The sequence below is a fragment of the Arvicola amphibius genome, chromosome 5 (genome assembly GCF_903992535.2).
Source record: "Arvicola amphibius chromosome 5, mArvAmp1.2, whole genome shotgun sequence".
Taxonomy (NCBI): Eukaryota; Metazoa; Chordata; class Mammalia; order Rodentia; family Cricetidae; genus Arvicola; species Arvicola amphibius.
In genome coordinates, this window is record NC_052051.1 from 71,312,446 (window position 1) to 71,327,570 (window position 15,125).

General features: G+C 46.4%; 1 protein-coding gene across 1 annotated transcript; it reads right to left on the bottom strand.

Moving 5' to 3' along the window:
* Positions 1–601: 601 nt before the first annotated feature.
* On the bottom strand, positions 602–2,541 carry C5H11orf91 (chromosome 5 C11orf91 homolog). Its single transcript, XM_038331840.1, has 2 exons — positions 1,976–2,541; positions 602–817 (listed from the first exon to the last, which is right to left on the bottom strand). The coding sequence occupies exons 1-2, from the start codon at positions 2,469–2,471 to the stop codon at positions 732–734; spliced, it is 582 nt and encodes a 193-aa protein (XP_038187768.1). The 5' UTR covers positions 2,472–2,541; the 3' UTR covers positions 602–731.
* Positions 2,542–15,125: the final 12,584 nt, after the last annotated feature.

The window sequence follows — 15,125 nt, forward strand, 5'->3', positions numbered from 1 at the left end:
GTGCTTCCCTTCAGAAAGGTCTCTCTACTGGATGCTAGATACCCTGTGCTGTTATGTGAATACTTCTATTCCCTCCGAAATTATCTTGAAAGATTAATTTTCAGTGAACTGTGTGTGTGGAAAGCAAGGCCTTACAGAGGTGTGTGGGTCACAAGCCCACCCCTCTTTCATCAAATTAATGTCACTATAAAGCCAGTTTTCAGGAATGAGTTCCCTCTCCTCTTAGGCTTTTCTTGCCACATGAGGGAAGACACACTGTCCTTCCCCTCCAGATGATGCAACATTCAAAATGCCACATTGAAAGCAGAGAACAGGTTCCTCACCTGCCAGGGCCTTGACCGTGCAGCTTCCTGTGAGAAACAACTATCTTTCACAATTAGCCTGCGGTGCCCTGATCATGGGGCTTTAAGTCTCCCCATCTATGGGCCAGCCTGCTGTGTCTAGCAGTGATAGTGTTGGGTCTGCTCCTTAGACCACAGGAGACTTGGAATAGCAGGTCAGACAGCAATCCTACACCCCGTGAGAGAGATCCCCAACATCAGCAGAGAGGACAAACGTCATGAGATTTACCATGCAAGTAGGCACTGTATGTGACGTATGTTCCAGGAGCAACAATAACAGTAGTAAAGACAGAACAGAAAATAACCATCTTCGAAATGACAACAAACAGGACACATTATCTAAGCACTAACACCTAAGGAGGTGGCTGCCCGGCTCTGGAGGGCAGCTCCTCAGGAGACAGGGGCCGACTTTCCAGGCTGCCTGGTCGTCTTCAGTCCTTGTAATTTTTCATCTTTCAGCGCCTTCAGGAATTTATCTGCAGGAGAGCAAAACAGACTCAGCTGTAGCTGGGGAGGCTTTTTGTTTTGTTTCTCGGTGTCTTCCTATGTAGCTCCAGGCCGTTCTGGAACTCCTGATCCCTCTGCCTCAGCCTCCTAAGTACTGGGAGGTGTGCACCACCTCCGCTCAAAGGAGGAATCCTCTACCTTCCAGGGCAAGCTTCTGAGAAGTAATTGTGCACAACCCTAAAGTCTCCTTAACAGCCAGACACATCTAACTCATACGAGCGAAAAGATTAACTCTAGGGATGTCTCCTGTGGCTATGCTATATCCTACAGGATGAATTGGAGACCATTCCCATGGCTGTGCCTACCTAAGTTGGTCTTTTTGCACACTTCACCCGCCTGTGTGGCAGAGGGGAGTAATTTAACAGGTGAAATGGTCTTTCCAGTGATATCTTTCCTCCTCTAGTAGTCAAATTCAAGCCTTAGAACAGATGGCGAAAAAGGACAGCCTATGACTACTAAAGCCTGAACAATCGGTCCTTCTGGAAATGCAGTTGGATTTAACTCCCTTGCTGCCCAGTAGAGAGGAATCAGTTCATATTCCAGAGGACTCCTGCTTACACCAATACACTTGGTCAGCTCTGGGGTAGATTCCCAAAACCTGAGTCCTAAGATCAGATGTCAGAGTCCAAGATTCTGTCAGAGGGCTATAAGGAGGCATGGGGCCCAAGGAAGGGCGGGCCAGGGCACCTCGTTGAATGACTGAGGGCCTTCAAGGTTTGGGCAGTTCCTACCATCTCTTCCCAACCACAGACCCCAGTTTAAGACTAAATATTGAAGGTTAAGGTCTCAAGAGATAGGCAGCCTGTCGTGGGTGAAGTTCCAGACTACAGAAATGTGGTACTGTTGTGTAAGGTGAAGTTTAGGAAGGGGGTACTTCAAGTGTCAAGACCCAGAGGGAGAGCCCCTGAGGGGTGGGGTTTAACACTAAAGGACTTGAATAGCTCAGGTGTGTTGAGGCAGGGGTCGGTTGAAATTCAGCACGTGGGGGTATGGATCTTTGGGGGGCAGATTTTGGAAGTGGGACTCTTTGGGCTGGGGACAGTCTGGGGTCGTCACATTCTGGCGACTGATGGACTCTAGCAGACAATTAGGGCAGCTAGGGTTGGGCTTGGTTGGCAGTCACGCACAGCGCTGGGAGTCGAAGCCGTCTCCAGTGATGGTGAGCAGCTCCAGCTCCTTAATCCGGATCTCTAGCTCGCACAGCTCCTCGGGGTGGGAGGCGGAGGCGAGCCAGGAGGTCGTGGAGCCGGGGACCAGGGCTGAAGTTGCCGTCTCGGGCCCTGGCGGGGGCGAGTAAAAGAAGCGCAGAGGCTCATAAGGTATAGAGGCCAGGCCGGACGGCCAGGGCGGAGGGCACGGGCGCTCGCTAGGGGGACCCAGGCCAGGCGGCGGCGGCACCGTAGCTGGGGGTGCCAGAGGCAGGGGTCGGATCCCCGCTACCCCCGCCACCCCGGCCGCCGGCGCCCCGCCCGCCTTCAGTGGCACAAAGAGCTTCTTCCAGATGTTAAAGTCGCTCAGCGGAGACGACGAGATGCCCCGGTCATAGAGCGACGGGAAGTAGAGGGGCGGAGCCGGCCGCTGGCTCATCTTGGGGTTCTGGCTGCCGCGCCGCCCCTTCGGCATCTTTTGAAAGGGTGGCTGCGTGAGAGGAACCCCGCGCCGAGAGACGCGTGCCAAGGCCCCGCGTCTAGGAATTCGGAGATTCCACAGGCCCCGCCCCGACGGAGCGCGGCCCCACCCTTCGCTCTCGCCCCGCCCCGAAAGGGCGGGGCTCTAGAGAGCAGAGGCCCCGCCCCGCGAGCTGGCTGGGCGGAAAGCCAGGTCCGTTTTTTGGGCTTTGTTAGTCCCGGCTGCAGCCCTTCCCTACTGGCTCCAAAATTGCTGTGGGAGCACTTTCGTCTCGGCTAGGCTCCTCCCAGCGCCTATCAATTCGATTTCTGCTGCTCTTGAATACTAATACTGCTCCCGGAGTTGGCCAAGGTTACGAGAGAAATTCAGCCTTCCTCTCCTTTTATCGGAGAGCGGAAAATATTTCCCAACAACCGGGTTCTAGCATACCTGACTCATTATTTAGGAAATTGAGAAAATGGGTGGCTGACTTGATCCTCTACAGAAAGAGGAGGAATTTTTTTTTTTTTGATAAATTTAGCGATACTGTGCAAGATCCTGGAAAGGGGGAACCAGTCTGAATTTGTAATGACTCCGAAGCAAACAATTTTATTTTCTTTATGAAGTTTAATTCCCTTTTAGACATGTAAGTTATCAGGGGCTGACAGGCAGTTTAACACCAAAAGGAAATCCTCATGGGGCCACCCAAACACCACACCCATTCCTGAGAACTGGATGTTCTGCCCACAGAACAGGTACAGCTTATTTGTATGAAATATTAGTCATTAGTTAAGGGGAAGTCAGTTTCCTAGCAGACGTTCTTGTAATGATCACCAGCATGACTGAACAAGGAAAAGCTCAGACAGCCTCAGCTTCATAAGTGAGTGCTGTGTGTGTGTGTGTGTGTGTGTGTGTGTATGTGTGTATGTGTGTGTATTTATGTGTGTGTGTGTAATATATATAGGATAGGCAGCAAAGGAAAGAGTCTGATGTCCAAACTGGTCATTTTGGGCAAGTAGTTTGACTTGTGGGAGAAGCTGTTTTTGTTTTTTGAGGTAAGGTAGTCCAAGCTGGCCTAGAACTTTCTATGTGGACCAGGTTGGCCACAAACTTAGAGCAGCCCTCCTGTCTCTCTACCTGGTGGAATTAGAGGCAAGCATTACCACACCTAGCATGGTGCTTGACTTGTAAATCAGGTTTTTTTCCTTTTTTAAGTTATGTGTGTGCATGATTTAGGTGTGTGCGTGAATTTATGTGTTTCATAGGCACTGAGAAGCCCACAGAAGATGAGGATGTGGGTGCTGGGAATTGTACCAGGGTCTTCTGCAAGATCAATCAGTAAATGCTCTTAGTGAAAGAACCACATCATCAGAGCTGTTTAAGTCCGTTGTCTATAAAATAGAAATAAGAACACCATGAGGGGGCTGCCTTTGAGATAAGAGTCCTTTGAGATAAGAGTCCCTCCTCCACCTCCTACAGTAAAGAGCAAAGGCTATTTTATTCCTTAAACAAGATGAACCTAAGTTACCAATGAAAAGAACTATATGGTAGGTATGCCTAAGGGCACAGAAATTTACCCAACAGCTCTCCCACTAACCAAATATCTGTTATGTGCCCCCCCCCCTTGCCCCGCCTCCAGTTGCTTGCAGAAGGTCACTAGGCAACAGGGACACTTTCTGGCTTCTGGCTCACAGAAGGCAACTTTCCCTTTTCCTTCCCCCTTCCCACACAGCTGCATGACCTATTGTTTTCTCCTCCCAACTCCAATAAATGTCCTCAAGTTACCTTGTGCCTTGTTTTTAAAATTCTTTCATCTGTGATATCAAAAGCCCGTTTTAAACGGGAACTCTGTGTCCTACCATGGTAAGGTCAAGGTTGCCTTCATGGCCTCTGGTCTCCAAGTTCCTCTTCTAGCAAGTAGGCTGACTCTTACTGGAGGTTGTTTGTGTCATAATCCAAGGGCCATGCTAGTCTAAGAAACACAAAGCAGCCCTTTATTGCTAGTCTGAATTATCCATTATGCTGGTGTGGACTTGAGGGCTTGGGGAGTTCCACTCCACAATTCCCACTATTTCAAAAAATGTTCTCGCCGGGCGGTGGTGGCGCACGCCTTTAATCCCAGCACTCGGGGGGCAGAGGCAGGCGGATCTCTGTGAGTTCGAGACCAGCCTGGTCTACAAGAGCTAGTTCCAGGACAGGCTCCAAAGCTACAGAGAAACCCTGTCTCAAAAAAAAAAAAAAATGTTCTCAAAAATGCAGTCCAGCCTTTATGCTTGCTTTTCTAGGTAGATGTATTCCCATGTCCTTGCAGAGGTAGGAAAACCTGAAATTAGTGAAACTGTTAATGAAAGTTAACGATTAAACAGGTTAATGAAACTAAAGTCTGTGAGCTAGGCTAGCGGAGTAAGGCGTAAGAAGCCTGGCAGATGAGACGTTCAAGTAAACCTTATCAACCAGAACAATCAGGTTTGCTAAGCTTGGTCTGGTTCCTCCAGCCAGGCTCCACCTCCCAGAGTTTCCAGAACCTCCTAAAATAGCACCACCAGCTGAAGACCAAGCAACCCAAAGCTGAGCCTGTGGGAGGAATTTCACACTGAAACCTTAACAAAACTGAAAGCTTGGGAATTTGGGAGGTGCAAAGTCCAGTACGGGACTGGGACTCGGGGGTAGAGCAGGATCAACTGTGTGGCCTTCAGCGTAGCCACTAGAGAGGAGATGCTGCTACGTGGCTATGCCAATCACAGTCCTTTTCCTTTGCTTCCTTGGCCCACAGAGGCTGGAGGAAGTAAATACTAGCTTTCCCCATTCCTCTTGCAGCTCACATAGTCACACGGTCCAGAACCAGGCAGAATATATGAGCAAGAAGACACCTCGAGCTTTGTAAGACAGATTTTAATTTCCTAGTAAGGGAAACTGAAACACATGGCCTTGAATTTGGATGCAGTGCAGGACTTGGTGTTTGTGAGGGAAAGATGAAGCCCCCACTAATAGAGCAGCTCAGACTGCTGACCAATTGAACCAAAGCAGGTAGCTGCTTATCTCAGGATTGTGGATGCAACAGCAAAACAATCAGATTTTATTTGATTACATTAGCTGGGTTGTCTGCTGCTTATAGCTGAACACGTGAGAGTCACAGTTTCAACAACAAGAAGTGTATTTTGTTTTACAAGTTCTTTGCAGAACTTCACTTGGGTGAAACTCCAGAAGAAAACATGCCCATTCTTTATGATTTGGTCATGGGAACTTTTATTAATAGTTTCCCCAGACTGAAAGGATAGATGTAATTTCCCAAAAGGCAATTGAAGTGTCTGTTACTAGAAGGGAGGGAACAGAGACATTGCGAGCCAAATCCCCCATTGCAGTAGGTCCTATCATTATAAATGCCAATGGATGCTCAGACATTTGTTCTGATCACTGCCTCCTTCCCACAGCTCAGGATTTGCTCTCGTGCCAACCTTTCTCTTAGTAACTGTCTCAGTGAAGTAGTTTTGGTCGCAACAGTTAAACACTTGATCAAGTTAAAAACTCAGAACAGCCAGGCGGTGGTGGCGCACACCTTTAATCCCAGCACTTGGGATGCAGAGGCAGGTAGATCTCTGTGAGTTTGAGGCCAGCCTGGTCTACAAGAGCTAGTTCCAGGACAGGCTCCAAAGCTACAGAGAAACCCTGTCTTGAAAAACAAAAACAAACAAACAAACAAAACAAACAAACAAAAAAACTCAGAGCAGAAAAGAAGGGATTAATTAGGGGAGGACTAACTGAATCCCAAGGCAGAGCTGCCTAAACGCCATACCCTAGCCAGGGAAACGGGTGCCACTTGTGATCTATCTGTAATCTTTAAACACTTGGTGGGTTTGGGTAGAGGCAATACTATTCATATTGAAAACTGAGAATTATGAGAGCAACTGTACTGATCATTCTCAGGGTCATGCCTCAAACAAGCTCTTAGGTTGTAGCCAGGACTTGTATAGGCCTGAAAGTCGAGTTCACTCCAGAGGCTAAGGTAGGAATAGCAAAGGTTCAAGGCCTGCCTGGGCAATTTGACAAAAACCTATCTCAAAATAAAAAGGACTGGGGTTGTAGCTGATCGTAGAGCATTTGGAAGCACACACAACGTTCTGGGTTCAGTTCCTCATACTGTGAAAACAGAAGTGCTCACATAACTATTGTTGGGATAATCTTTTTGTACACTGTGTGCGAACGTGTCTCTGTTTAACCTCACCTGCCTAAGGCATCTTCTAATTGGTTTGATTAAGCTAGGCAGGAGAGGATAGGTGGGACTTTCAGGCAGAGATAAGAACTCTGGGAAAGAATGTGAGGCAGGAGATTCCATAGCCAGACGTGAAGGAAGTCAGATGTACAATACTGAGAAGAGGTAATAAGCCAGGTGACAAAAAAATAGCTTAATATACATGGGTTAATTTAAGTTTTACAAGCTAGTTGGGAGCAAGTGTAAGCTTTCATAATAAAATAAAAAGTCTCAGTGTCAATACTCGGGAGCTGGCCATTCAAAGAAACTACTGCACTCCGCTCTGAAAGGTGCCGGGTCTTATTGGGTTCAGAGAGGTTGGGTTTATGAGTTACAACACAAAACTCCAGGTCTGGCTCAGCGTAAGTCACCACCATCCCACGTCACACCACACCTACACATCCCGACAACCAGATGAATGGGAATTTACCAGGCCAAGCATAGCAGGGCTAAGAACCACAGTGCCTCCACCCACCCTCAGGGAAGCTAATCACAGAGAGGAAATAACGGCTCCACAGACTAGGAAGTTTGAGCTCCTGGTTTAGAAGGGTCATCCCCTGCAGGCTATAGCCATCCTTCCCTTTGCCAGAGGCTCTGCACAGTGACGGGGTGGAAGTAATACTGTTTCAATGGATCGCTGTAGGCACTGGTCGGGAAATATGGCTCTCAGTGGTCATTCTTCTTACTTCCATGTAAGAGAGTATATATGAACAGGGGCCTTAGATGAGATAAATAAGATTATTCATCAAAGAATTTTATTCCAATAATGTAAGAAATTGGAAAGGAGCCCTCTGGTCAGTTCCTCTTTCCATCAGCAGTGGGTTAAGTATGGGGTGATTTGCTGTAAGCCTGAGGCCTCAGTAGCCCTAACAGCCCTGTTCTCTGGTATGGTAGGCAGCTTTTGTGATTGTGGTGGAATGCCTGAGAGAAACAACTTAGGAAAGAAGGAAGTTTATTGTGGCTTCCAGTTTCAGAGGCCTTGTGGCTGGCTGGCTGGCTCCATCGCTTTTCCATGTATGACAAAGCAAACCGTTAAGGCACCGAGTGTGTGGCAGAGCAAAGCAAACCTCATGTGCTCCAGGAAGCAAAGAGAGGAAAGAGATGAGGACCCAGTATTTCCTTCAGAGGCATGCCCCTCAATTGCCTCATTTTCTTCTGCCATGTTCCACCTCCTAAAGATTCTGTCATTTCCCAATCCATAGCACCATCAGCTGGGGGCTAAAATGTTCACGAATGTGGTTTTGGGTAGTACTCCCTAGTACCCCAATATTTAACCTGTATGCTGCTTATCACACACTTCACAAATGCATTCCCCTTCAGATCCAAGGTATGTGCAGAAAGCCCAGGCTAGTGTTGCTTTTGTTTTTCCTTTAAAGCAATGAACAGGACTAGTAATAAGTTGCTTGCCTATTGTGCATGAAGCTCTTGGTTCCGTCTCTAGCACCTCATAAACTGGGTAGTGTAGCATGATTAATAAAAACCCAGAGACATAAATTGGGGTTCAACCTGAAGGTCAGAAAAGCCAAACAGTCAGCCATTGGCTCTTACCTCTACCTCAGTCTGAGATGGTGATCCAGGAATCTCAGAATGAGATGGTGTCTATGAGCTGTCTCCTCCGGTCTTATGTCTCCAGTCTATAGGGCTGGGATTAAAGGCATGCACCGCCCGGTCTGGTTTCTGTGGCAAACTAGTTTGGCTACTGGGATTAAAGGTGTGTGTCACCACTGCCTGGTCTGTAAGGCTGATTACTCTCTGATCTTCAGGCAAGCTTTATTTATTAAAATACCAATGAAGTCTCACTTGATGGAGGAGTGTCTATGTGTTACTTTCATTATTAATAAAGATACTGCCTTGGCCCTTTAAGAGAACAGAAAATTAGGTAGGCGGAGTAGACAGAACAGAATTCTGGGAAAGAGGGGGAGACGATTCAGGCAGTCGCCATAGTGAGTCTCCATGATTCTCCTCTCTGAGATGGACGCAGGTTAAGATCTCTCCTGGTAAGCCACACCTCGCGGTGCTACACGCATTACTAAATATGGGTTAAAGGAAGATGTGAGAATTAACCAATAAGAGGCTACAGATAATGGGCCAGGCAGTGTTTAAAAGAATACAGTTTCCATGTAACTATTTCGGGTGTAAAGCTAGCCGGCGGCCGGGTGGCGGGACACAGCCCTGCCGGTTCCTTCTACAGATTGGCGCTCCAACGTGGTGACTAAATCCACTTAAAAACCTGAGAGGGCTTTAAATAAAGGAGAGAGAGAGTTTAACACAGCTTTTTGCTGTTTGCCTGGATGTGCTATAGAGAGATTTCCTGTTTCGGCAATAGCGGCAGAGAAAAAGCTGAGTCATTTTAAAACGCGGCTTCCTGGTGCTGTGCCGCCATTGCAAACTCTGGCTTTAAAGCATTTCAGTGGCTTTTATGGGCCTGGATATTTGTGTTCCCGCTTGGGATCGGAAGGAGAGTGAGCTGAGACCATGCCGATGGCTCCCTGCTCCCTGCCTGCACCTGGGCAGATGGCGGAATCAGGCTTAGGCTATCAGGAGAGCATGGGGGGATTTCTGCCGCCATAGAGAGATGTTTTCAGACTGCGCAGTGCACTGCGCATCAGATTTGGCTGTAACTTGGATGAAAAGAGTTTCTGTGCTTCAGGCTCAGTCTCGGAATTAAACTGCTGAGTGCGGCTCCAATGTGGACTGCTGTGTGCCTGGAACTGTGTGCGGCTCAGGGGCACCAAATGACTGAGGCAGGAGCGGCTCTGGCTCTGCTCCGCCATGCTGAACTGTGCTGATCTCAGGCAGGAACTATCTATTGTAATTACCATGATAACAGCGCAGTTAAGGTTTAGACTTGGCTGGAAACAGGCGGTACCGTATTACCTCTACATGGCGCAACTTAAGTTTTTAAGAAGTGCTTAACCTTTTAAAAAGTGCTCCTGGATAGTAAAAACATTTACTGATTCACAATAGAAAAGATTCAGACATAAAAGGCCTTTAAATGGCTCACAATGTTGGATAAATATACGTAGGCTTGAGAGAGAGAAAAAATATATAGATAATAAAGTTAATGCTTTAAAAAAAAGGTAAAGTCTTTAAAGAGACAGAATAAAGTAAAGTGATAGAGTAAAAATAAGCCACGTAAAAATGGAAAATTCACAGAGAGTCTGGATTGTGTATTTTATTGTGTTTTCTTTGAAATTTTTGACTGTAAAGGAGCTAAATACAGAGAGACATTTCATTATATGGGCTGCCAGTCTAGACCAGAATGGACATCTTAACAGTATGACTTCAGGATTTGGATCTAAGAACATGATGCTTTGGAAAAGAGTTTCTTCTTTTGTTTTCACAGAGGACGAGACTCTGTGGATTGCTTCTATCCCAATATGGTATGATAGACCACGCCCTCCTGAAAGGTTGCTGTGAACACCCTCAAAAAATTACTTCGCTCAACTGCCGACTGGGATGAACCTAGCAGACAGGTTATACCATGAAAGACCTAAATAACAGCGCCCCCATTCAGCAGGAAGCAGTTTGGAGAGAGATAACTGTACCCATATTCCCAAATATTGTTTATAAATGTTCTTTTACATTTAAAGGGGGATATGGTATAGAGATGAATAATTTGCAATGATATGGATTTTAAGGTCAATTTGTTATATGTATATGTATTTCTGCTTTGATTAAGGTATTGTAATTGTGTAGTTCATTTAAAAATGTAATGCATAATTAGGAAATATAAGTTTTTAATGGATAATCATTGATAATAGTTAAGCTTGTAGTCATGTTATTAGATTTTCTAGATATGTAGAGATATATTTCAGTTAGATAGACATTCTTCATATCTTTCAAAGACTACAGAACATGGCATTTAATGTTTTAATAATTTAGGGTTTTTCATGACAATGAGACACGTCTGCTCCTGGCAGCACCAATCTACTTCAAGAGGAAGATGGGCATCGAAGAGGCTACTTATGGAGTTTGTTAGCCATTTGGGCAAGAAACTGCTCTTGCCTAGACTGTTGCATAAACTGGACACAAGGAACCCACAGAAAGAGGACTGCTGAACTTGCCTAAAGGTGAGATGGCCTTTTGGGGTTCCTGATTCATTAAAGAGTCTGCGAGACATTCTGCAGGACACAGCAAAAAGTGACTGAACTGTCTTTGGAATTTCCTGCTTCATGGAAATGTCTGCTGGATACTTATGGGCCTGTAGGCTGAAGATGGATGCCCCAACGGTACAGAGGAACTTTGGGTGACTGTCCAGACAGCGAGTTGTCTCTGTCATTTCTAGAGTTTGAAAGTTACATATGACTTGTTTACTTAGGTAATATTATATCCTTCTGGAGTCTTTGATGGAGTTGAAGAATGGTTCAATAGTTAAAGTTTTCCTTAGTTATGATAAAAGATAAAATAGGTTTAAATATTGTAACTGTAATTCTTGCTTGATAACTGTTTTGTTATATGTAATTTTGCTATGTTAAAGTTAAAGCCTTTCTTTTTGTTTAAACAGAAAAAGGGGAAATGATGGAGGAGTGTCTATGTGTTACTTTCATTATTAATAAAGATACTGCCTTGGCCCTTTAAGAGAACAGAAAATTAGGTAGGCGGAGTAGACAGAACAGAATGCTGGGTAGCAGGAGGGGAGACGCTTCAGGCAGTCTCCATAGTGAGTCTCCATGATTCTCCTCTCTGAGATGGACGCAGGTTAAGATCTCTCCTGGTAAGCCACACCTCGTGGTGCTACACGGATTACTAAATATGGGTTAAAGGAAGATGTGAGAATTAACCAATAAGAGGCTACAGATAATGGGCCAGGCAGTGTTTTAAAAGAATACAGTTTCCGTGTAATTATTTTGGGTAAAGCTAGCCGGGTGGCGGGACACAGCCACCGCTTCCTTCTACACTCACTACAGGGTAGGGTGGCACACATTTGCAATCCTAGCACTTGAGGTAGAAGCAGGGAGTTCACAGGATATCCAGGTTATTTTCAGCTACATGGTGAGACCAAAGACAGTCTGGGATACACCTGTCTCCCAAGTACTAACCCACACCCTTAACTGCTGCTGCATTAACAAACAGAATGGGCCATGATGATGGTGTCTGGAAACGATGTTTCTAGAAAGGTTTACACTGATGGGGAACCGGTCAATGAAAGACAGGCGCTTCAGTTTTCTTTTGTAAACTAAGGCAGGAATTGATTTCTTCAAAGTATGAAAGTGTCAGGGTCTGTGGTAACTTGAATGTATTGGCTCCCATAGGCTCATAGGGAGAGGCACTACTAGGAGGTGTGGCTTTGTTGGAGTAGCTGTAGTCTTGTTGGAGGAAGTGTGTCACTGTGGATGTGGGCTTTGAGGTCTCATATATGCTCGATACAACCAGTATGACAGTTCACTTCCTGTTACTTTCTGATTAAGATATATCTAGCACCATGTCTCCCTGCACGTGGCCATGCTCCCTGTCATGGTGATAACAGACTGAACCTCTGAACTGTAAGCTGCTACCTCAATTAAATGCTTTATAAGAGTTGCTGTGATCATGGTGTCTCTCCACAGCAATAGAAACCCTAAGACAGGGTCCTATGCCAGATTTCTTTCCAAAGTCACCCTGAGGTAAGTCGATTGTGCACACAAGGACAGAGGGAGGGTGACCGCAGAGCTCAATGTGAATGTCACCTCATTGCCTTTTGTGGCCTGAGCAATTCAGCTAAGTTCTCCAAATGCAGTTCCAACTCTATTTTATCATTGTATGTGTAGAAGTGCCTGTTGCCTGTGCAGGCGAGGAGAGGGCATCAGATCACCTGGAACCAGAGTTACAATTGTGAGCTGCCATGTGTGTGCTGGGAATTGACACTGGGTCCTCTGGAAGAGCAGCCAGTGCTCTTAAACACAGAGTCATCTCTTCAGTCCCTGTAGTTCCAACTCCTATGCATGGAGAGATGGTGATGCTGAAGACAGGCTTAAGGCCCAGAGCTGGGGCCTTAACACAATGTCAGGTTGAACACCACCTTAGCCAACACTGCCCGCTCAGCACAAGCAGCTCTTAGTGAGAGAGCCAGCCAGCATCAGTTCAGATGGGTTTGCAAGCCACAGAAAGCAGTGTGCGCCGAAAGGCTTTGAAGACTGGTAAAAGACTGACCTTGAGCAACCTAGATCACCTGGCCCTACTAAGAATAAAGATGTACACGTCTGGTTCATTCTCTTAGGGAGTCTCACATTCAAACCAGCTAGAACAGAGTTGGGCGGGCTCTCATTTTGTCAGGTTGCACACACCATGTTAAAAAGCACGGGCTGACGACTAGGATACAGGAGCCATTTCCCCCACGCCTTACTGCTTACTGCTTTGACCCCACAGCTCACCTCCTAAAGACAGCCCAGTGGGGTTGTTTCTGCCCAGCACTGAACGGTATGACCGTTTCTGTGAAACCCAATGATGACCTGCTCTCTACTTAGATGATCTCAGCAGTGCCGCCTATGGGGCCAGACACCAACCCATCAGCACAACTTTGTGCAGAAAGAGATAGTAGCCCCTCCTTCTCCTTATCCAGCAGAACCCAGATTCGGTTTTCAAAAAAATTGCCTCTTGGGAGCCAGTGAGATGACTTAGCAGGTAAAAGAGCTGGGCTCCAAAGCTCCCAGCTCTCACGTGATAGGCGAGAAGTGACTCTGAGTTCTCCTTTGACCCCTCACCTCCACATGCATGCTACACACACACACACACACACACACACACACACACACACACACACACTGATGGGGTGGGAGGGGGATAGAAACACAAATGTAACTTTTTTTTTGAGACAGGGTTTTGCTGTGTAGCCCTGGCTGTCCTGGAACTCACTATGTAGAGCAGGCTGGCCTCAAACTCAAATCTGCCTGCCTCCTGCCTCCCGAGTGCTGGGGTTAAAGGCATATGCCACCATGCCTGGCTTAGAAATTTAAACTTTCTAAAATTAAAAAGAAAAAACAACAGCTACTGTTGCTTGCCCCCTGATACCACACCCTGGGGGCGGGGTAAGATGTCACAGACTCTGGGGAGTTAGGTCAGTAGCAAAGCAGACTCGTTTATTGTGGGTGTCAGGCAGACCCGGGGGTCAGCGTCATCTGGACCACTGTATTGTCTCTCCTTCATTGGCTCTGGCCATCTGATGTCATGGTGTCATCAATCTTGGGGCTCCACCACAGGCTCCCAGTTGACTGGGGGGAAAGTTACCACTTCCCGTGGCTGGACTGGCCTTGAGATTTCCTACTGGGCAGTCAGAGCCAGTTTTAGTCAGCTTCAGCCTCCTCCTATAAGTTATCTTCCCCCCCCCCCCCACGAACTCTTTCCATTAAGTGTAGATACATGGCCCAAGACGCCAGTCAGACAGTCTTACACTGGACTCTAGACCTTGAGATAGACTTCTGGAATAGTAAAAGCCCTAGCTTTTTGGAATCTTGGATGCATCTTGCCCACACAAGACACACTTAAAAAAATTGAAATAACCTATTTTTTTGTTGAAATGATTCAATTTCAGTTATTGTTCCTCTGAACTCATACGAAATATGCTACTTTCCTCAGCCAGTTGCTGAGGGGAAAATCCTTTTGAGGAAACAGTCGTACCTGATAATTTGACTTGGCAGAGAGTGACACGAAGATGTAAAGAGAGACACTGACAACCCAGGCTACAGGAGGCGGAAGCGCCCAGCGGTGCTTTCTTTCTGTTGCTACCTGAGCACATCGTGCGGGCTGTTTGTCACCTTTCTGCTCATCATGCTCCTCCATTGGCTAAGATTTGATATTCAGAACAGCATCACTATTGCATAGCTGTCTGAAATAATAAATCATACTCATGATTTGTCTAACAGATTATATAATCGAGAGAATTCTCTCTTTTAAACATTTTTTTCAAGACAGGGTTTCGCTATAGCTTTGGAGCCTTATCCTGGAACTAGCTCTTATAGACCAGGCTTGATGGAGGACTCTCATTGGTTAATAAAGAAACTGCCTTGGCTTTTTGATAGGGCAGGATTTAGATAGGTGGAATAGACAGAACAGAATGCTGGGAAGACAGAAGTGAGGCAGATGGCTCAGGCAGTCGCCATGCCTCTCCAAGACAGATGCAGGTTAAGATCTCTCCTGGTAAGCCACCCCTCGTGGTGCTACACACATTACTAAATATAGGTTAATCAAAATGTGAGAGTTAGCCAGTAAGAGGCTGAAGCTAATGGGCCAAACAGTGTTTAAAAGAATACAGTTGGTGTGTTGTTATTTTGGGGCATAAGCTAGCCAGGCGGCCAGGAGCTGGGTGGCAGGAATGCTGACTGCTGCTCCCATCACTACACAGGCTGGCCTCGAACTCACAGAGATCCACCTGCTTCTGCCTCCCGAGTGCCAGGATTAATTAACATCCTTTTTTTAAAGAAACAGTTTTTGAGGTTAATTGT